The sequence below is a fragment of the Amphiura filiformis genome, chromosome 15, assembly GCF_039555335.1.
Source record: "Amphiura filiformis chromosome 15, Afil_fr2py, whole genome shotgun sequence".
Lineage (NCBI taxonomy): Eukaryota > Metazoa > Echinodermata > Ophiuroidea > Amphilepidida > Amphiuridae > Amphiura > Amphiura filiformis.
This window is the reverse complement of record NC_092642.1, coordinates 63,516,534-63,541,165: the sequence shown is the minus strand read 5'-3', so window position 1 is coordinate 63,541,165 and position 24,632 is coordinate 63,516,534. Positions and strand designations below refer to the sequence as shown.

The 24,632-nt window shown below is 36.9% G+C and overlaps 1 protein-coding gene across 1 annotated transcript in view; it reads right to left on the bottom strand.

Annotated features, from left to right (window-relative positions):
• Positions 1-2,106: 2,106 nt before the first annotated feature.
• The window catches only part of LOC140171941 (photoreceptor-specific nuclear receptor-like), a 40,021-nt gene continuing 17,495 nt past the window's right edge, over positions 2,107-24,632 (bottom strand). Inside the window, 12 exon segments of the mRNA XM_072195285.1 lie at positions 2,107-4,018; positions 4,020-4,046; positions 4,048-4,092; positions 4,094-4,115; positions 4,195-4,197; positions 5,448-5,526; positions 5,529-5,543; positions 6,593-6,710; positions 6,712-6,843; positions 9,470-9,687; positions 11,105-11,329; positions 16,980-17,083. Coding sequence (XP_072051386.1) covers positions 3,980-4,018; positions 4,020-4,046; positions 4,048-4,092; positions 4,094-4,115; positions 4,195-4,197; positions 5,448-5,526; positions 5,529-5,543; positions 6,593-6,710; positions 6,712-6,843; positions 9,470-9,687; positions 11,105-11,329; positions 16,980-17,083 — 1,027 coding nt within the window. The 3' untranslated portion in view covers positions 2,107-3,979.

Below are 24,632 nucleotides of genomic sequence, written 5' to 3'. Positions count from 1 at the left end.
CTTGAAATATAGTGAATCCATCACCTTTTGGAGAAAGAATAAGTTTATCGGTACAAAAAATTTTGCCATTTAGAAGCTAAACTGTTGAAATATGGTGCAAAAGTGCACATTTTTTGGCACTTTTGGGGCTAAAATGGCCAAATATGAGGTTAATTTGGTCAGAAACCCACATACATACATTGGGGGATGATTGTATGGACCATCCCCTGGCAAAATATTGGGGGAGATCCCCCCTCCGGATCTACGCCTATGGCTCCAAAAACACACATATTGTTAAAAATGACTTCAAAAATAATATTATAACAATACCCCTTGGGTAATGTTTTTGACTCCTTCAGAGGAAAAATTCACAACTGAAAGGGTCAAAAAAATTTGAAAATACCCTTTCAGCAAAATGCTTAAAGAAAACCCTGGCTACTGCACATGTAAAATACTTTGCCCTCCCCAAGAAAAGGGGTTTTACAAAGACCAGACTGTTCTGGGTTGGCCTGCCTACATCGTCTACGTATAATGTGACTTAAGAAACAGGCCCTCTACCGTGTTCAACTATTTTGCAAGGAGTTCCAAGGCAATGCAGATTTACGTTGACTGTCACGTAGAACGAGCAGGTGCCTGATTTTTGAAACTCTTCCCAAAGTTGCCAGACAATTAAAATGTTAAACGCAGTAGGCCTATCATGCACAATAAAATACATAATGACTGCTTATAACGCCGAACTGGATCTGACCAACAAATTATTTATAAATTTGAAGAGTTTTCTCCTGGCTCTTTTAACCATACGCAATGTATGTTTAATAAAGTCTTCGAAACAACGCAGCCGTTATAAATAAGCCTATAGCTTCAGAACCATTCACTGTATTTATAATAGTGAAACGTAGAAAGAACGATGTTTTATTTTTTGATAGCCCATTTGTCTAATTTCGTTCAATATTCATGATATTAGCAACACAATCGTGTTTTTAAAGAAAAATACCCAAATTTCAAAGTTGAAAAAACCCGCCATTATCTTTGCGCTGAATTCAAATCGATACAATTTACTGCAACTTTTAAATTCGGGAATTTTTTCTTTAAAAAACCCACTATTGTGTTGTTAATATTGAACGATATACGACGATATTACGATATTAGACATAAAAGGGTTATCAACATGCGGTTTCTACATGTATGTTATATATTATTGTGATTATTACATGTAGTTCAGAAGCTATAGGCATACAGATGCGTTACTTCTTGTGAAGGCTTAATTTAACAACTATAGGCCTATATATAATTTTCTCACATCGTACGATGGAATCTGTTTTTTTTTCATCTGCGAAACTTATTTACATAATTATATAATTATAAATAATGATACAAATATTTACAAAACATCCAAAGTTCAAGATTTACTCGACATTTTAATCACCGAATTGTCCAAAATTCGCAGATTTGTGTTATCATTAGGGGATTGCTTCAAAACCAACCACCAGTGCCGTACCAGTACCTGTGGTGTAACCGCGTTGCTTTGACAATTGAAATTATATTCTTAAACACTTGAGAACGTTCCTGCAATCTTATTGGTTCTTACCCAGCTTTACCCGTGTGATATGACACGATATCACACGGGTCAGCGCGTGTGCGTCAACGCGTTACACGTACTCGCTATTTGAACCAATCGGAGTCGCACAGCAACAACGAGACTGATCGATTTTAAGCCCTAGATAATTCCTTGTAAAATGTAGATTTAATTTGATTACAATTGGTATGATATTTTTATTTGAATTCAAGTGTTTAAGAATGAGAATAAAGGTATTGTTTTAGCCGCCGTCGTGCATCTATCGTCTCATATAACACGGGCGACATCATTATTTTTGGCGTAAAACAACTCGGCTTCTCCTCGTTGTTTTACTTAAAATAATGATGTCGCCCGTGTTATATGAGACGATAGATGCACTCCAGGGGCTAAAACAACACCTTTATTCTCTAAGTTAAGACCGAATTAAAAAGACTATAGTTTGCATATGACGTCCTATCAACTACACCGAAAATGCCGTACTGCGCAGGTCAATAGCCAATCACGTCGCGACTTTGCTCTGACGTCAGACGCAAGCTAGTCTTTTAATTCGGTCTTTGATAATAACCCGATCGCTGGTTCTGACAGGGGGGCCGGTGTTTGTCGGCGGTTGTGATTTTGAAGAAATCCCTTAGATGTAAATATTTACAAAATATTGTATTAAAGTCCAAAGTTATGGTAGGCCTATATTTAACACATCGAGACCAAATCTCGCGCGGCCTCGTATGATGGAGCATTATTTTGTAAAATAAACCATGTCCTTGAACTTTATGATTAGATCAAACCCCGTTATTATCCCCAGACAGCGAAATAAAGAAACGGGCTCACATCATTCAACGTTGTTCTGACAGAGAATGAGCTCTCACAAACAAAATGGCGTCAAAGGCCTGGAGCAAGCACGTCAGTGATTTGTCTTCCCTGACACAGTAACGAGCCACACCACTGGTTCAGCCAACGGTAACTAATGAAACAACACAACCATTTCAGCTGTTAGGATAATTTTTTGTTTCATTTGACGAGCAAATTAAACTACATTACGTACAATGATCACAGCCCGAAATGCCTATCTCATTTTTCATATTATTTGGGCCAGATTTAGTCCGGGATTCAAATGGTCTAATTTCACTATAAAGTTTAGCAGGACCTTTTATATCCATATAAATCGCCTAGATTCATCTTCAAAACAAAAGTTGATAAATATAAGTGAAATTTCTTTTTTTGACGAGTTCATTGTTCCGTCCTCGATGCAATATTTTTGATGTTAGAAAAATGAATTTATGTATTAATAGTCCACGCCTGTTAGAACATTGCCCAATTTAAAAGGACGTGGTCCAGTTTTTCATAATATGTTTTCTAACTTACATTAAAGCCATATTATAACATTTGTTGAAGAGAACGCCCTCAAAAAAAATTTAAATTCTGTTTTTTACACGATTGTAATGTAGGCTACTTTAGTCAATAAAGATACTCTGCAAAAATCAAAACTTTAGGTGCTGTAGTTTTGTCAAAATAATCTATTTTTACAGAAATGTTATAATATGGCTTTAAGACCTTTGTATTGCTCCAGCGGTTTTATATGAGAAGCAAAAACATGTATAACAATGCCCTATAGGATAGTACATGCACTTCCGGTATTGTTACCACAATTCACCACGTTTTTCGTTCACACCATCTAAACCACATCTCGGGCGTTACATTTGCCAGGGGTAAACTTTATATTTTGCACAAACCCCATTTCTTCATCAAATGTACTTGAGTTCTCTTTTTATCAAACATAAAACGTACTTCATAAGTTCTCAATTATTAAATAAATACAATATCTTATGTACAACATAATATCGTTAATTTGGCAAAGTTTTTTCCCTCATTTAAAAGATGTGAATTGTATATCCGTTGGCGGGAATCACACCGTGATCATTCTCACTCTTATGACGGAGTTCTATATCATGCATTCAACGCGTACGTTGAAATCAGTTAATCGGCACTCTCGTGTTGCAGAAGTAACCAATGTACTCGCATATCAAATTCATATCCATGCGTGTTAATTCTGGGGAAAATTGTGTTTTTCCATATATATATAATTATGAGATTTGACTTGTGTGATTTTTGGTTCACCCTTTGTGTAAAGTTTCACGGAATTAGCATAAAAATATTTTATTGAATGGTTATACGGCTTTATTCCGAAAGCTGCCTAATTTCCCAGCGAAGTGTTACGTGTAATCCGTTTATCACTATGTCAACGTTTTTTAGTTCTGCACCACGATCGAAATAATCGTAACAGCATGTACTACCAATTCCAAAAGGTGCGTGATCCAGTTACCAAGGATTATGTTACCACTTCGCTGGCGAATTCTTCAATGGAGTCTTTACACTACTCTAACTCATGAAAGTTCCGTGATTTGAAGCCAATTATACAGTATACAAGTGTTAATTTTTGAACATATCACACAGTAATCTTTCCATAGGGTGTGTTACCGATAGTACATCGAAAGAAAAAGACGTTCTATCTTGTCCGATGAGACGAAACGAAGAGACGGTAAAAAGTAACAACAGCCGCCCAAATCTAAGAAACGAGACGAAAACAAAGAAATTAAAGATTAACATGCTGTTTTTTAACAACAAATTGATTACAAATCTTGAACCTGCTTTAAAATTAATTTCATTAAATATGTGGGCCCACTTATTTTTACAAAAACGACACCAGAGTCCGAGGCCGTTTTACACAAATACGATTCGTCTTTTCTGCAAAATCGATCGAATAGGCCTATACATTTAACTTTTGTGGGTTCTGTCGCCCACCTTTGCATGCGCAGTCTTTTGTGGGACTTGAGAGCACATCATACACAATAAATTGCATTCTGAATACGAGAAATGTCCTGATATCAAATAATGTGAATTTAATAATGATATGTACTTGAAGTGTATATAATTATATGGGAAGAAAGGCCGATCCTTTGTGGAAGATTAAGGTGATGTTCTCATAGGGGGTGTATGGATTTCAACTGGAATAGCTCCAAACGATGGTAAAAAAATGTGTTGGAAAAGCTAATTAATAGACTCCACTGTCTTATTTTAAAACATACAGGCCTATTTGTAAATTGTAGGTTTTTGGGAAACTTCATGCATATCTTCAATACGAAATGTCAATATTTTCATAGGATGGGGTGTGCATGAGTTTCAATTGTTGTTTCCTAATGATGTAGCGCCATTCGAGATCTACACCCCGTGAGTAAGAGATTAAGGTCATGTCTTCCATATAGGGGTGTATGTATTTCAACCGGAATAGCCCAATAGAAGTTATATGGCCCTGATACGGTATAAAAGGGCGTATCTTATATTTACTTCACTAACTTTTGCTTCTTTTTTTTGCCATAGCTTTGGTCAACTTTATTTGAATGACCTCACATGATAAAAGGATGTAATTTGTACAGACAATAAGAGGAAGATACTTTCTTTTGCCAAATTAGACCTATGCCATATGTGGCAAAATATTATGGTTTAATCTCTTTGCCTGTTACAACATTTTATCTGTGAGAGTCAAATAGAAAAATTAGACTCAACCATGGTAAAAGGAAGTAAATTGTTAGTGACGCAACTAGAGAAGATATAACCTTTTTACAATATTATTATGGACGCAGCTGGAATCGGCCATTTTGATTTCGATTTAATATGTCAGTTAAATTAGTGGCTGATTAATGCATATAGTTTTGGTTTTAAATTATCAAATTGTCATATTTATGACATATTTGTCCATCAACAATGTTTAATATCTCAAACTAACAAAAAGATTTAGTAGTAAGATTCCAATATAACAGTCTGTCACTCTGCATTTGACGAATTTAATAAGCACGCATGCAGCGAGCGGGCGGGCACGAGCTTACCTTTTACGGGTAACGCCGGGTGTTGTGTGTAAAGGATATGCTGGCCCAACATCACCTGCGCTTGGTCCTGTAACAACTCAACTTGTGCTGGTCTTTTAAACCACGAGTATCTAGAAAAAATAAAGTGGAAATTAAACTTATTATTTGCGGTGCTTCATTTAGATTCAGTATATAGGCTCACATTATCAAGCACACACGTGGTGTATAGCATAAATGTTTGTCAAATATCTGATGTGGTATTACAATCAGGAGGGTGAAAGTGCATAGGAACAATGCCGGAACTACGTCACGCTATTGTTCGACTAAGGCTACATCATTTTTAACGCAGGCGTGTCATGAGGCGTGTTCGTCATACAGCTTTAGTCTCCTCCACCTTCGCAACATGGTACGTGGAGTGACTGGAATCACACTGACGGCGGAGGAGAATACTAACTGGTCAGACAATTTAATTCTATCAAGCATATAATACCTGAACAATCACCGTCATTTGATCGATTTACTACAGAATATATTGTATACACAAAATATAATTTTAAAATTGTAAACCTGATGTTAACTTTAACTGGTATATTTTTCAGAAATAAATAATGGCACATGTTGGTATTCTAATAACGCAAAGGGATATGCACTAACACACCCGGCCACCCCACAAACACAGACCAGTGTGAGCACTCACCACATGGCGTATACAAGCTCGCTTACACACTAGAGAAGTCAATTACCGAGGTATTGACAGTAGCCTTAGTCGGGATGTCCTCGGCCTCATTATGCGTCTTAAAGGTCGGAACAAAATGGCCATGCGTGGCTGTGGATTCAACCTACCATGGCGATTTCTGCCATGAAGATATCGGGGCGATGACCCCGGCGATGACACTGTGCTACATGCACACATCACACCTACTAACACACCCCCACCTCCACAGCACAATACAAACACATGGACCTTTAATAGCTTTAATAGCCTATAGCTACTAAAATAAAATGCCATAGTTGTTTTTTCCACACAAAAACGTCTTTAGCGTTAGCAATGGTTAGCCCCTCCGTTTTGGCTTGGCTTGGCTTGGCTTGGCTTGGCTTAATTGGCAATTTATTTTTGTCGTGAAGTAAACACGTTTTGGAAATAAACTCTCATAATATAATTACATTAACAACTTCTTACCAGATTTGAACAATACAACAGCCTTCATACAAGCAAACTCTGCTGGATCCACACTGTGCGACTTGAACTGACCCATGACCTCCTGCAGCAACCGTATGTCGGCTAACATAGCGGCGCTTTATTGTCGTTGGTGGCGTTAATTTCTGGGCTTGTTCAGAGATAGCCAAGAGAGGACACGTATCCAAGGGCATTGACCACTGGATGGCGCATAATATGAAGAGTTCGCTCCAGGCTTCTTCAAGAAGAATTACCTGGAAAAAAAAGCGTCAAATAGTTACATTATTGACGGATTCAAATCTTTTTCTGAAGTTTAAAAAAAGCGCACCGATTTATATAGCACTACGCACAGGTACAACACCTAAGCCTCATCCCACTTTACACGTTGTCGCTGCCCACTGCGGCCCAAATCATTTCACAAACCAATAAACAACAGCACAGGACTTTCAGCTAAGACGTGCACACCCTAGACACAATAGACCATCACAGCCAGGATCAGCTCCCCGAGTTTCACGGTTACAACGAGACAATTAACAGTAAGTTCCTTTGTCCAGGGAATTTCAAGCTAACTCAATTTTTAACACCCGAGCATACTAACCACCACCAGGGTTAGAACCCGCAACCTCTCGCACCATAGTCGAACACGTTATCGATTGAGCTTAACTTGACTGCATAAATATAAAATCATGTTGAACCAAATTGAAATGTTTTAAAAACGATACAATAATCCGCAAGACCCATTCGATTATGAGTAAGGTGCAAAAAGATGCAAAAGATGTATTATTTCGTTATTTTTTTCATCTTCCATGAATTTGGGGAGAAAATTAAATAACTTCGCACACTGAAATCTTTCTTTACATTGAACACGACACATTATGTTTATAGCAAATGTGTGATGTTCGCATGTGTGAATGACCACTGTATTGGCAAAAGTCATAGACCTATAGGCGTATTTCAGCATGATTGCTGTTTAACATGCAAAACATTTCCAAGTTAGGAAAATTGAACTATCAGTTAGTCATTATTTGGCGCCATATTTTCCGATCTGATGTATGGTGATATTGCAGGTGTCAACTGACTTGTTTTTGACAGAAATCTCAAAATGGCAGATCTACAAATGAATTTACGTGCACAGTGGTCAACACTTAGAGAATAGATGTCTATCTTGTTTGAAGATAAAATAAAGATACTATTTCAAAGAAACAGGCTATCATAGACCATGAATTATGTGAAATAAATACAAAATAGACATCCAAAGGCGGTATAATTACGTTTAGCAGATTCCGTGGCAGAGTATTTGATCTGATCCGATCCGTCAAATTCTCCCCTGATTGACGGCTTGATTTCAATCTTCTGACCTACGGCCCGTTGCCATATTGACACAAATATTCTAAATCCCCCGCTTTTTGCAAACATTCAGTCGGCTAAATACGACAGATACAGAGACGTATTTTCTATTAAACCCGCCTGAGGCGCACTGCCTCGGCGTTAAATCACCGGGGTAAAGAGATCATATCCCTAAATTTGATAGGTCAAAATACCCATCTCTGCCACCGCCGCTAATATGGTGACAGGTTTTCGGGCAGCTTTCATCGGTTTAGTTTGATGATATACCTTTCGTTGTTGATATAATGAGAACACTTTCCTCGTGGCGTATAAAATGTGCCATTTTTATTAGATTTTGATATTGGTCTTTCCGTATCGATTCCTGTTATTCAAACCGTTCATTAATACTACTTTGCTTCAATCGCTAAGATTTGTTTTCCGGATATGTTACTATAAACTCTTTGATCATGAAATCTTAACCTCTGAATTGTCTAAAGGAAAGCAGTAATTGTATCGGGAAAAAGTAAGGCTTGTTCTCTTGTAGCATGGGTCTTTTAACCTTTATACTAAATACCGAAATGTTTAGTAATGAATAAGTATGCCATATAGTAAAATAGGGGCCTCAGATTATTACAGAGGAAGATATAAAGAAGGAGATAAAGGAAGGGAAAACAGAGGAGAGGAAGACAGAAAGAGAATGCGAAAGAGAAAGAGAAGAAGAGGGAGAAGGATAAGAAGAAAGAGAGGGAAGAGAAGAGAGAAGGAGAAAGAGGGAGAAGGAGAAAGAGGGGAGATGGAGAAAGGGAGGAGAAGGAGAAAGAGAAAGAGAAAGAGAAAGTGGGAAAAATGGAAAAGGAGATCGAGAAGGAGTAGAAGAAGGAGAAAGAGGGAAACAGAAGGAGAAATAGTAGGAGAAGGAGAAAGGGATAAAGCGAAAGAGAAGGAGAAGGAGAAAGGAAGAAAGAGAATGAGCAGAAGTAGTAGGCGAAGGAGAAAGAGAGGGAGAGTGAAAGAGAAGGAGAAAGTGGAAATGCAAAAGAGAAAGTGGGTAGAAGGAGAAGGAGAAATAGGAAGAAAAGGGGAAATGAATGGGGTGCGTGAGTGAGTGAATGAGTGAGTTAGTAGATTGTTTGGGAGGGTGGATGAGAATTGACTGAGTGACTGACTGACTGACTCACCTAGGTTTCATTATCATTGAGGTATAGGACTTTTTATTTTTTCGGAGAAGAGCAGGTAGGGTAACTACTTGATTAGATTTCTACATGTTAATACCACATACTCTGACAATTTTAGAAAATTCGCACGTGTCCGTTTTAAAAAATCACATTTTTGTTCCTAAAACGTGCACTCTCTCATAGGGCTACATGTAAAGACCAGTTATAGACAAATGGCCCTAAAATAAAACGGACTCGTGCGTATTTCCTCAAATTTTGCATATGATGTAGATTTAACATCTGGAATGTAATGCAAGTGGTGTCGTTGCTGCTCTGCTAATTCATTTATAAAATGTCCGCCCCCAGACCAAGGTGAATTGCAACACAAAGGGTTCTTTACCTGATCCCGAAATGGTAAACTTGAGAAAGACGGCAGATTCTTTGCCCATTTGACGGCCATAAAGAGAAGTCGTGCCGAACTCTCATAGATATTCTCATGACTAGATGGGTACAACGCCATTTCCCGGTGACTTATCGCTGTTCTCATTGCCATGCGCTCTGAATCAGTGCCACCATCACTTTCCCCCGTCACGTCAATATCAACATTCTCCTGCATGGCTGTAAAATACAATACAATACAGTTCTGTTAAAATTATATTTGTGGATTTGACAAAATATGAATGTCATTTTTTTGAAGAAAAAAATGTCCACTGTCGTTGTTGTGTTAAAGACATTCGTAGAACATTCGTGGGTAACAAAAATCAACGCAGTATTTGAGTAATTTGTTGGTGCAAAGGAAAGAGTCGAATTTGTAGCCTTGATAATAATGATAATTTATCAATTTTAATATAAGCTATCTGTCCCAATAGAGATATATTGGACGTGTCTGTTAAATATGTCCATAACACTATACAATCTTTAATGATCACGCGTTTCTTGCACTCAATCTTTGAAGTGATTCATCTTTAATCCAATTATTTTAATCTGAAAATATCGCATATTATTTTAAACTAGGCATATATGACAATTAACCTGAAAAACAATTCTGGCAATTACTATCTACATGACCTGGATATCATACTTGGAATCACCATCCGCCTCCTCCTCCTCTTTCTCCTCCTCCCTCCCTCCTCCTCCTCCTCCTCCTCCTCCATATCATCAACATCATCATCATCATCATCATCACCATCATATCATATCATCATTTTCTATCAAACACGTTCGAATACATTATCATGATTTGTACACCTAGGGAGACAGTATTATTAATAAGCAAACCGTTTTATTTTTTGAGCCTCGCCATATAAACCATAATACTGCGGGTTACATTGGTCATTGTATAAGGGTTGGAATTTTGTAATTTTTTTTTTTCGTCGCTAGCCCAGGATAATAATAATTACATGTGTTAAACAATAATAACCCCTACATAATGTAAATCATGCCCATAGAAGACTAGTACCGCTTTTACAATGGCTGCAATATAGTCCAAACAAAGCAAATTACGAAACTAATGCAAACTTTCCAGGCGCGGGGTGCGGTGCACTAAGTATAAAAAGCAAGTTACGCAATTAATGTAAACTTTCCAGGGCGGGGTGCCCTAGTTGAAGTATAAAAGCAACCTAACTATAATAATACAGATTTTCCAGGCGCAGACCAAGGCGAACACAAAAATGTTTTTATGGTTTGGGTCAAAACATTTTTCAGTAACATTAAATGTCAGGTTATATAAAGGTCATGAAATCGTTTTGTAAGAAAACCATCACAACAGCATTTTTAAAATGCAAATGTTGTAGTGTCTTTTGCAAAATATTTGTTTTTGCAAAAATATTTGAATCATGCAGACTTTCCAGGCGCGGGATGCCCTAAAGTATAAAAAGCAAGTTACGCAATTAATGCAGACTGCCCAGGCGCGGGGTGCTATAAGTATCAACAACAATTTACGCAATTAATGCAAACTTTCCAGGCGTGGGGTGCTCAAATAAAAAGCAAGTTACGCAATTGATGCAGGGTGCTCTATAAATACTACAATCCTCACCGTCTTCGGGTTCCAATTTCGCACAAGTCTCTGCTGTCATCAAGCTCGCCATAAAGCGATGATTAATGGTGGGACTTAGATCCCTATGTGTTGCCACTGTGGACGAGGTTGCTTCACGAGAATGTGGACTCGTCGTTAGTTCGCACGGGTCAGCTGCTGTTACGGATGGTACCGCATCCAACCGAATTTGGGACGTGTTACGAGGCTGTCTCTCATTCTGCACAGCTATAAAACAGAGAGAAAATTGAAATTTGTAAACCCAGTTGAAAATATTCACAAGCATGCTCTGTAATATTTATGACAAAGTGATAAGTCATAAAATCCTAACAGTATAAAGTTGATCTTTAGTCACCAAATAATACTTTCAAATTAGTGACATAATTTACACGTAGTTTGAAATCGTGTGATACAGTTTCTAATTAAGAACAACAGTACTAATGCATGATATGCGGAGAGGAAATGTCAAAATCTACGGAGATGCTTTTATGCAGTTAAGTGTAAGCAACATGCGCACCTAAGGTGACGGCGCGCATAACGAATTGAATCATGCCGAATCGAAATGGGAAGACGGGCAAAAGCCGTGTCACTCGTTACGTATATTGCAAGTTCTAAACGATTAATTTCATGTAAACATGTTTCATCATGTTTATTAAGGTATATCTAACATCAGCTGTCAAATACCCACGTACAGCGATGTTTTCAACTTTACACATGACTAGCAGAACATATATAAAATAAAGTAAAGCTGGTCTCTACTCGATTTTTATAAGACTTGTTATTATTTTTGATACGATGAAGACAGTAGCGGTTTGACAGCACCTTCTTGATTTAAATTTGATTTGCGATATAGTAAAACTAAACAGTATAAACCTCGAGAGTAAGACAGAATGAACATTAATACTCTGCGTACTAGCTATAGGCTTCAAATATTTTCTCAAAATATCAAAAACTATCTAAAGAACCACTTAACCAATACTAGGCTTGTTTGTACTCATTCTAATGCATTTTTCATGCTGATTCCAAACATGGTCATGAAAATTTACAATTCTGAAATTTTTGAAATTAAAAAAAAATTGAAACAGGTCGTCTGGAAAGAGTTAAATATGCAAACTCTATGTCATCTATGAAAACAAAACGCCTTTTAAAAAGTAGACAAGTCGCTGAAGTATGTTTCTATCATCTTACGTGTTTGTTTTATTTTCTACAAATTTCATCGTTGTTTTTCGCGCTACGGATTTTGCCGTTGAGTTTTTAAGCAAGGTGCGAAAGAGTTTAACTCCTAACATATTCCTTGCGTCTTTTCTAGCCGTTAGAAATACGCTTGCATGCCATCCATACATCCTACCAATTATCCTATATTGACATTCCAGTCCAATATCTTCTGAACTTTGCCTTCGTATCTTTTAAATTAAATTGTGTCAAATTATTAGCTTAATATGGGAGGCGTCACGATTTTCTTTGCCTTTCGAATCATCCCGCCTGACGTGTTTGAAATATCCTCATCTGTAACGACACAGTTCTTAATCTTAATATAATCTATACATGAGAATGACCTTTGAATGTGTTGGGTACAAAAACTCATCCTCCATAACGTAAGGTCAGAATGTCACCAATGCTTGTTTGATAGGATTTGCTGAACTATGTAATTGGAATTGCGAACATTTTGGTTGATATAGTTTGTGCTTTGCTGCCACAGTGTCTTCTTGCCCATCTTTACTTCAGCGAGGTTTGGATATAGCGATTTATACAAGTTACAATATTTTACGAACGCATTTGAAGTTATGTTTCTTGTTCTTATTTTTAAACCCAACTTAGCACATTTTGTAAAAAAAAAAGGCCATACGTACGAGAGTAACTTGTATATTGTTTCCTATCGCAAGTACTTTAAAGTTTGCCTTGAAAACAGGTGGGAGGGGAAGGTATAATAAAAAGGAGGAATGGAGGAAATGAGGAAAGGAAGAAGACGAGGAGGAGGAAAAGAGGGAGAAGAACGAAAAGAAGACAACAACAAAGACGGCAACACAACACCAGCAGTAACCATGGTAACGGTGACGACCACAACGACAATAACACCCAGCAAGACAATTAGAATAGAAAGAAGAAGAGTGAAAAACACTATTTGTTTACATCGTGTAAAATGTTCAAAGTCATTAAATATTATTGCATTATGATAGCCGATGTTTAAATAATGTAATGCAGTGTGTTTTTATACATTCAACACTTTATCATTAATGATATTACTTTATATATCCTAAAGTTGCTTTTGTCAGATAGTAGATATAGGCATAATTTTTTGGCACGCGCTTAAATAGAACGTCTCGTGTAATGTAACCACAGGAAATATTGAAGTAATTATATTAGATATACATAAAATTAATGAATGTTCGCATGAATTTTTTTATTTTTTCATACAAGCATCCTCATCCACTTTCCCTTCCAATTTACCCTAAACTGAATGCCGCCAACCCTGACATACATAATACCACCCTCCTCTTATTACACTGCTTTTTGAATGTCTATTTTAAGTCGCATGCCTCATTTGTCGTTAGTACACCTGAAAGCCAATACAATTTACCCATTTACTAAATTCTATACCGAGCACACTAAAAGTCTTCTCAATTTTGCCAGCGTTTAAACAAAGCACACAAGTGATTTTTGATGTAGTCACGGTACAGTTCTTGCGATATCTCTCCGGTGGCTTTTAGATCTAAAGAATGCATCAATGTCACGCTATCTCACGCTACCTGAAAACACGCTTGTTCATAAAATTGCGTGTTAATTGAATTACCAACGTAGCATAGGAGTCCTAATTCCTCTCGGTCCCTTCTACCGCCGGAATCGCAAAATTAGCGCTCAAATAATCAACGCCAAAATGATTAAATGTAACACTATACCACTTGTTCCTGGAGTAGAGACACTTTGCCTTTTTTTGCCTGATTTGATGCAAGCAACTTAAGGAAGTATTTACCCGTAGGAGTTCAGGCAACAACTTGTGCGTTGGTTTTTGGCAACGCGGTTGGTTGGAATCTTTTTTCCCCTCCTATCTCTTTAACGACAGAGACAAACTTTGCTTCTGCCGCGCTGTGCAAATTTGCTTTAGTGAGAGAGCGTTGTTGTCTTCGATCCAAATAAGACTGCAAAACACTTTCACCGGTCCGCCGCTAACTCGCAAGCTTCGACTTGTCGCTAAACAGATTGCTATATGCGCCGAAAGATCATGTGTCCTGATGTCTTAAATATTATGTGGCAGAAATTGAAGCTTATATTAAATTTGTTGAAATCAAGGAAATTTCTGTTGATTAAATTAAACTGTGAAGGAAAATATCAGGTTGCGTCGGAGGAGAATGCAATCGAGAAAGAAGTGTTCTGCCACGGCCCGGTAATTTGACTGTTCGATATTGAGTCTTGCTCCCCGCCCATGCATGCTGTCATATTTAACACATACGACCTGCAGAGAAAAACTATATAGATGACACGAGGAGTGCTCTATTTACACTTGTTGGCTAGGTAGGGAGGTAAAGGTATTTAATTCATCAAAACACAATCCAGATGGTATTTACTCACCCATAAGGGGTTATCAGTGGTACTTAGGGCCAACTAATACGCGATGAATTTATTTAACTTTGTCTGTACTTCAAATTATGAGATTTGACAGACTCTTGTCAACTTAATACCAAATTTTTATACAGTAATGACTAATTTTCAAAACTTTTTCACAAATAAACTAATTGGTTACAGGAGCGTATATGCTTAAATTTAAATAAGTTGTGTTTATAAATGTTAATTTCACAAACAGCAAATAAACAGAAAATGTTCGTAAACACCCCTCCCGCGTCTTCCCTCTCCCAACTGAAAAAATGCTAGCAACTTGTTTTTGCCCCCAAACATATTGTACCATTTTTCTGTAACTGTTGCATTATGGGTATGAACGGCAAATCAATGTCATCTCTCAAAAAGATCGTTGTGTAACTTAATTGCAATACGCCGCTGATTTATCGAGTTGCATTGAAAAAGCGCGACCACCCTAATATCAGTCTGCTGCATGCTTGATGTATTAAAACCCATAGGTGCTGACATATGTTCGCATTAAGGGAAGTATGGTGTTAAAATATGGGCACGGGAAACATTGCCCCCATCATTAGTACTTTTGAATTATCTAAACCCGACTTTTTTTTCTTCCGAGTCAATCTGGACCGAACCAAATCCGGGACCAAATCTAGATCGGGTATTCGCAATGATGTGCAAATCGTATTTGCGTGATCAGGACGAATCTGATGTGAGCCTCATCTTGGTGCAGCGTCACTCGTATGAACGCATTGTGGGATTACAGAAGCAAAATTAATTTATTTTCTTAACGTGGTTACGGATAGCACATCCTCTCATAAATCAACATTTCTCAGATGTCACAAATTTGGAGCAAACCGCATAATTTTGATGAATATAAGAAAAAACATGATCTTACTCTCTATTTTTAAGAATATCTGTTAAAATTTGAAATCATATTCAAACATGCTTTTACAACCGGGTTACGTGTAGTATAGATTATATAGCGCATGGCTGAGTGGATATTTGCTGGTAGTCCCACGAGAGCTTGTAACAAATTTGTAACTGGTCCCAAAAGACCGATTTTGTAACAAAAACACAACAAGCTTGTCTCAATGTGACCGTTTTGATAACATTAATGATTACTTTCCATTGATGCTCGTGATTGAAAATAATTTGATGCTTCATAAAATGAAAGCAGCGTGGCACATATCGTTGCAATTGCGAAGCAAGTATGGTATATGGCAAAGAGCTCACAGTCGGTTCCGAGGACCCACGTGCATGTTTGTTGCTTTCATAATTTTGTAATATACTGACTATTGTTTTAATAATGTTTTAATAATTGTACGTACTAATTTATAATTCTGTTACTTTAATGTGTATATGCCACGGACATGTGGAAGAACAATGACTTTTATATTAAACATGTTTTACCGTGAATAAATAAAGATATTATTATATATTATTATATACATACACTGCCCTATAATGGGCTCATGATATACTTAATTATACAGAAAAAAGGGATAACTTTAAACTCGTATTTTCATTGATTTTAGAGAGTATTCAAAACCAAGGAACAAAGATTAGTGGTCTTTTACGAAAACTGGGACCCGATTCATCAAGGCTTTCCGTCGATCTTAAGTTTGATCCCTATACTCATGCTGAGCTTGATCGATGATCGTAATCCAAATTGGTTCACCGACGGATGCTTGATCATATACCGTTGTTAAGGCAAACGGAGCAGTACCTGAGCTAGCGGTGTTTGTGCTCAAATATTTATTAAAAAATTAAAGCCCGCATTCACGGCACAAGTTCATGTAATGGGTTTTATTACTCCTCATGTGCATAATTTTACTTTTTGATTGGTCTTTTATTTGTCATAATTCAGTAACTGCAATATATATGGAACTATAAATGTAACCAGTGGCTTCCTTGACTCAATTCCTGTAAGAATAATGAATTATTCTGCAGAAGCTGTATTAACCAAAAATAACCAAAACGAGAAAAATATGACATGAAAGCTCTGACTCGCCTGTCGATGGTCGATCAATAGATCGAACTAATTTGGATACGGTACCTACTGCCTAACTTCCTAAGTCTTTATGGGCCAGTTTCTCGAAGCATGGCTAGTGGTCAGGTTTTCTAAGCCATCGGACTTAAGCCCATTTAGTCCTATTTATATACCAGTGCTTACACCCCCTAGAAAGAATCAATTAAATGGATCCACATTGGTAGGGCTAGCCTGGCTTAGGAGGCCTGACCACTAGCCAAGCTTCGAGAATTCGGACCTATGAAACTTTTACCATACCACTTTGTTTATTATACGTACCATCCTTGTTCATACCGGTATCCAAACATTTCTTGAGTCTACACGCTTGACATTGGTTACGGTGTGCCTTGTCTACGGTACATGTGCCTGTCCCTGCTTGGCATCTGAAACGGAACGGGGAAATATGAAAAAGAATTGCCTTTAAAAAGTCATCAGGTATCGTTGTCTTCTGTGCGGAGACATGCTTGGGTTCTGATAGGACCAGACTCAAACAAAATACGCCGGCATGACTAAATAGAGTATAGCATGCTAGTCTGTGTGAAAAGAAAACAGATTTGAACCCAGCAAACACAAAACGTTTTCGACATCATTCGCAAAAGGTTATAAAGGTTGTCAGAAAACGTTTAAATGTCGGGTTATGTAAAGGGTATATTAAGAGTATAAAACGTTTTCATAACTTTAAAAAACATTTTTGATTTTCTTTTGCTCAGCAAACAAAAATGTTTTACAGAAAACGTTTAAATGTCGGGTTATATAAAAGGTATAAAAACGTTTTAATAACATTCCAAAAACATTCTTGAAAACTTGATACAAAACATTCTAAACAAAATGTTATTTTGGGGTTGAAAAAATATTTTGCGAAATTGTTTGCCCAAAATATTTTCAATAACATTCCAAAAACATTCTTGAAAACTTGATACAAAACATTCTAAACAAAATGTTATTTTGGGGTTGAAAAATATTTTGCGAAATTGTTTGCCCAAAATATTTTCAATAACGTTTTAAAAACGTTTTCATGACCTTTATATAACCCGACATTTAAATGTTATTAAAAGGTTTTGAAAAAAATATTTTAAGAACATTTCTGTGTTTGCTGGGTTCAAATATTTTAACATAATGTTATTTAAGTATTGACACAATATTTGGCAAAAATGTTTGCAAAAATAGTTTACAATAACATTGTTTGAAAACATTTAAAAATATTGTTGTAGTGTGTTTTCATACAAAACGTTTTAAAACGTTATCGTGACTTTTATATAACCCGACATTTTAATGTTATTAAAACGTTTTTACCTAAACCAAAAGCCAAAATATAACTTATTTAAAACGTTTTTAAAACGTTTTTGTGTTTGCTGGGAAGGTAAAGATCAAGGGAGAAAGCCACTCCCAACAAATTAAGTGAACTTGATACTGTCAGTCTCTGGGTATATATGCAACTTATGTACAACTTGCTATCTACTGAAGATAGCAGTATGTACAACTTGCTATCTACTGAAGATAGCAGTATGTACAACTTGCTATCTACTGAAGATAGCAGTATGTACAACTTGCTATCTACTGAAGATAGCAGTATGTACAACTTGCTATCTACTGAAGATAGCGGTATGTACAACTTGCTATCTACTGAAGATAGCGGTATGTACAACTTGCTATCTACTGAAGATAGCGGTATGTACAACTTGCTATCTACTGAAGATAGCAGTATGTACAACTTGCTATCTACTGAAGATAGCGGTATGTACAACTTGCTATCTACTGAAGATAGAGGTGTGTACAACTTGTTATCTACTGAAGATAGCGGTGTGTACAACTTGCTATCTACTGAAGATAGCAGTATGTACAACTTGCTATCTACTGAAGCTAGCAGTATGTACAACTTGCTATCTACTGAAGATAGCGGTGTGTACAACTTGCTATCTACTGAAGATAGCAGTATGTACAACTTGCTATCTACTGAAGATAGCGGTATGTACTATACAAATATATACTGCCATGAGAGGTTCTGGTTAAAACTATGGGCCCGAGGTGAGATCAATAGTACTATTGATCTCAGCGAGGGACCATAGTTTTAACCAGAACCTCGAATGAAGGCAGTATATAATTGTTTTATATCCTTCATTCATAGATTTTTTTGTTCATTGATTGGTTAAAAGATTACATGAAAACTCCACCATGTTGCGAGAAAGGCCTAGGTAGGACCTATGCATGGACTCCCACATGGCCTCCCACTATTTAAGCTTACTCATTGTCAGTGTATATTTGTTCAAGGTGTATCTTCAATCCACTTTGCCTTCATTCATGTCAGTCATAGATAATTTGTACAAAGATTAGTGAAAAGATGTACATGTAAAAGATTTACATGTAGGCCTAAACTCTAAGGCCATCATGCATCAGGATAGGCCTCCGTACGCACCCCAGACAAATGTCTATGGTACGCACGGCACTAGGCAGGCTAGGCGGACGGCGCGCCGCGGCGGTCCAAGACTAGTCTCGCACTGTCAGTGTTTGTTTTTAAGCTTACCATGGCAGTATTGCTCTGAATCTGACTGTGTTGGTCTAAAACATATTCCTGCGCTAGAACTGGTAACAATTCAAATTAAACAGCTGAAATCCCACTCCAGCTTGATTTATATTTCGCCATTTTTGTGTTGTCGTTTCTCGGCAGTGACAAAATACTCTATAGTCAAAGTCGACGTTCAATGTTATTATTATGCTTTATGGACTGCGACGTGGGTATGCTGCTATCCGTAAATAGTAAATATCCAGAAGTACTATTTACGGCTTGAAGGTACTATTTACGGACGTAAATAGTACTTTTTTGCACTTCCTCACAGAATAGTGTGTTTATTTTTGATCACGTGACACACTTTTAACCAATCAATGAACAAGAATCTATGAATGAAGGATATAAAACTTGCTATCTACTGAAGATAGCGGTATGTACAACTTGCTATCTACTGAAGATATAAGAGAAAACTCTTTGAGGCTGTTACCAAAAGTGACTTATAAAGATATACTTGTGGGTTTTGATTTATTTATGAACATCAAAATTACAGAGGGTGAAGTGTACTAATACCACAAGTAAATACTTGCAATTTGACGCATTGCCACTCAATTATACTCCATGAACTAGATCGCGGTATATGGATCGCATATAAAACATATATAATTGATTGTTTAAATGTGCGTATATTTGAGCTAAAAACCTCTTCAATTGCAAGGTCAGACATTTTAAAACCTCCAAATGGACATTGATACAAAATTTTCGCCAAATTGATGGACGAGTTACAATTTCAACGGTATTGATGCCGGCCATCTGACTTGGTTATGTATACGTCACCTGGTTGGTTATGTATACGTCACCTGGTTGGTTATGCATACGTCACCTGGTTGGTTATGCATACGTCACCTGGGCACAGAAAAGGTTCTTATTATCATGCAAAAGATAACCGATTCTATAGGTTTACGTATTGTAGGCCATTTATATCTTAGGGATGAATCAAAACTCGACCGGCGGTTGACGCAGCCAGCGCGTCGGCTCTAAACAATAGAAACCTGATGGAGCCGGACGGAACCGGCGGTCAACCGCTGGTCGAGCTTTGATATCATCCCGTGGAATATTTAAGCACAGTTTTCAGAGGGAATTATGTTTTTCAAATGGAATTGGCTAGGGTTAATTATTTTGAAACCCATACTCACCCTGTATTATGGCTTTACCTATATCTTCCACAACTGGAGAGTATTATTTAAAATGGAAGTTACTGTCTATACTACATGAGACCCATACTCCCTTCGTGGAAGACTTTAGCTAAATCTGTTACAAGGGGAGTGTGGATTTGAAATGGAATATATTAAGATAGTAAAGAAAAAAGTCAAATGGTCACACGATATCATTTTGTAACACTCTATCTTTATTACTGGTAATGGTCATCGGGCATGTTGAGTTCTTATTTAACTAAACGATTTATGGCGTTAACAAAGTGAATTTAACGTAGCGGTTTCAAATTGCCATCCTCAGGATATTTGAGGCGCTAAAACACGCACAAACGCGCGCTCAAAATACGCTGAGGTGACGACCCTGGTACAACTTGAAGCGGTGTAACGAATTGACAAATATACACACTTCTGACGAAGAGGAATAATCGATGCGCAAATTTGTTTCTCATGCGACATTTGTTGAAAATCACCCAAAGGTCGACATCCCCTGCGGTTATGTTTGATAGCAAGAAGATGTGTACATAAATACACTCCTATGAAAAATAGCCATGATTAGAGAAAAGTGAAACTTTATTTTGCCTGTTAGGCTTAGAAATCAGCTCGCGGTCTCCGGACGCGTATTGTAGCCAGGACTAAACTTCACCAATTAACAGTAACTCAACTCTCATTAAATGAATTGCCGTGATGTCGTTTAGAGGGGGCCAAGGACCAAATCATCGATTTGTCGAGATGCCGTTAGCGATTTTCTCCTGATGATTAGCGTGTAGAAAACATGAGTAGTGATAGAAGCAGTAATTTTGAACTTTTCCCCGTGTAACATCCTTATGCCTAGTAGCTTCAAGACCCAATTAACCACTTCAAGTTTGTTAGTTTGTTGTGTAAACTTTGTTAGACTAGTGGTTTCACAGAGCAACAGAGGTATATTAATAAAGTAGAATCTTCGTCACCGCTTTACCGAAAAGTTGTTCTTATTTTCTCCAAAACTTGTTTTATTTTGTATACCTTAGGTTTTGTCAAATGTCGTTTCATTCAAGAGGGTGGTCGACCGGCTTCTGACAAACTTATAGATTGAGAATATTGTGCAATCAGTATCGAGAACACCGGGCTTGTAGCCTCGTATACCAAATGACACAACGGAATATGAACTAAACCGCGCCTATTCCAGTCTCATATATCATATTCGCCTCCAATACCCCAGTGGTCTGTACAAGAGTGCAGGTTTAGAAACCCATAGGTTATAGGTTCATATCCTGGTCGAAATCTCAGGAAGAGTTTTTCGAGAAAACTTGACATTCAAGACAAACTTCTGTGGCAGATGATATTAATGAAACTATTTCTTTTGTCTTTAATAATGAGTGTAGCATTTCCTTAATAGTAGTTGTCTTCTTTCTTTCATTTTTAATTCAATTCGGTTTCTCTTCTTTCGTCCATTTAGTCCAGCATACTGGAACCGTTATGTTATTGTGTCTGGACCGTATAAGATCCAAGTGTGTTTCCGCATGGAATGGCCAACTAAACTACGGTGTAGACCAATGAACATCAAATAACGTCTACCGTTTTTAGCGAATCATAGATTGCATGATTTAGTCAACCAAATCCTGAAAGTTATCTTGTCAACTTCAAGACATTAGATATGATTATATTTTCGTACGTGGAGGAAGTATACGTTAACGTTTGACTCTATTCGATGGGATTCAAGAGTCCCAATTGGTTACAGCAGTTGATGTGACACCAAAGTTACGTCACACGATCACATACCGCGTCCACGCGCGAAAATCTAATTCTGTATTAAGCATGCACCATCTTAAACCACATCAATGGTTGGTATGGACTGGTGTTAAACTTTCATTCCGTACTTATTAATTTAACTCTCTTCACGCGGGTGTCGACTGCAGACGACAAGTTTCAAATTTTCATTAAAAATTCAAACAAATTCAGAATTATACATTGTCATGACCATATTTGGCATCAATCAGCATGAAAACCGCATTAAAATGAGTACAAACACGCCTAGTATTGGTTCAGAGGTTCTTGAGATAGCTCTTGATATTTTGAAAAAATATCTCAAAAGTTGGTCTTTTTATGTTGAAGCCTATGGCCAGCTAAACTTTCATCCCGTATTAAACACGAACATACTGACAGAATTGTTTCTTTTTTAACCAACGCTTACATGAAACATTATTAGTCACATTTTCGCTATAAACGATCTTTCGCCAGAGGTAATGTTGTTTTTACGCATCGTATCTTTAAATTAACATTGTGACTCTAAGTGAGAATTATTAGCACAATGAATTCGTGCCGGTGATCGCCAATCAGGGCAACGAAAACAACGCGCTCTCTTATTTTTAATTGATCACGTTTTGCCAGTGCCTTTTTAACACGACCCAAGGGTAGTCTCTAAACACAGTCGCTAAACACTTCTCTCTGATGTAAAATCAACGTCATATTATTGAACTTTTCAGTCAGTACATATAAAGTTAAATACCCCGCCTACAATACCCAGAATCTATATACACTATCACGATACAAATTACAAATAGTTAATATATTTAAATTAATCACTGTGTTCAATGCACTTCGCTCTGAAAATGTCTGCACTAAGAAAAGTTACAATTATTCATCATTTTCAACTTTTTCACAGAGGATAACTATACCCTCTCCACGACACGTTTCAAATTTTCTTTTTATATTTGTATAAAATATTTAAGGGTAGACGAGGTATTGTTGGTCGAGCAGCCAACAAATCGATTTGCATTATCTAAGTCAATATATTATTGAAAATAACATTTTGATGTTTTGCAAAAGTTTATTCTACAAATCAAAATCTTTTAATACTTGCTTGATTTATTGTTGTTAATGAGTTATGTACGTTTTACAAAATTGTTGTTGTTTCAGCCCTCTTTACAACATAACTCTCAAGAACCACAGGACCTACAAAAGTATATCTGTGATATTTGAATTTTTCTACACACTCGCCATGAAATGATCAATGCAATTTTTTCCCAAGCTCACTACCATTCGCAAGATACTGTGAACTACCAAATCGCAACAGTTTAAAATAGTTGCTAACCGTAAGTACACTCAATAAATATAAGATATTTTAAGAACGAAATCCGTAATTAAGAGGCGGCCAATGGGCTATCCAGTTGAAATTCATACACCACCTATATGGAAGACATGACCTTAATCTTCCACACAGGGAGTGTGAATTTCAAATGGGGTTACCTAAATGGGTGACTCCATTTGAAAGCTATACACCCCTGTGTGGGAGATTAAGGTCATGTCTTCCATAGGGGTGGATTTCAACTGAATAGCCCAATAAGTTTGACCAACCATTGTCGTAGTTACCATGATTACATTACATAGTAAAAGAAAGTAACGTGTTATTGATGTTTCTAGATGATACACTATTTTACCACAAAGGCTGCGTATGTACCTTTCAGCATCACCTGAACTTTGACTAAAACTGCTGAAAAAATGAACGAATATTGCAATATATGGTCTATTTACTGGGAAATTATTTGTCTAATATTTAGTTTGTTGACCTCCGATATCAAGTCAATCCGTTCATGTATCAAATCACATTCTACACAGGAAGTGTGTGATATTTTAATATCGAGATTTAATTATATTCTTTTCATCAAATTGGGACTATATATTTGAAAGTACGGTACCAGTGACGAAAGTGAACATACATGTAGATGATGTTTTTATTACATTGTTATTGAAGTACGGTATAAAAGGTCTGATTTAGATGTTATTTGATTATCATAATAGACCAGACGAATTATTTACACTATAGCTATTATATAAAGACACCTTTGTATGCGAGAACAATAATGTATTAATTTACGCAATTACATGTCGGCCGCATTTAGCGTAAAAATTAAGATTCAACTTCAATTAATGTTTGACTTATTATAGGTGGTGGGAATGTACTGATATACTATACACGCATATACATGTATTTGAGTATATAGCAAGTTGTATAGCAAATTGTACAAGCGAGTTATCTCCATTTGATATTAACAAGGATAGCCTTACACATACCGATATCTTCATTAGATATCACGTTGTTTATAATGACCTATCATCAGTATGTGAGACAGGGAGTTGTACATGTGCGAGTTATCTTCAGTAGATAGCAAAATTAAAATGTTGATGTTTTTATTACATTATAGCAATGTACGGAATAGGCCTATGGTATGAAAGGTC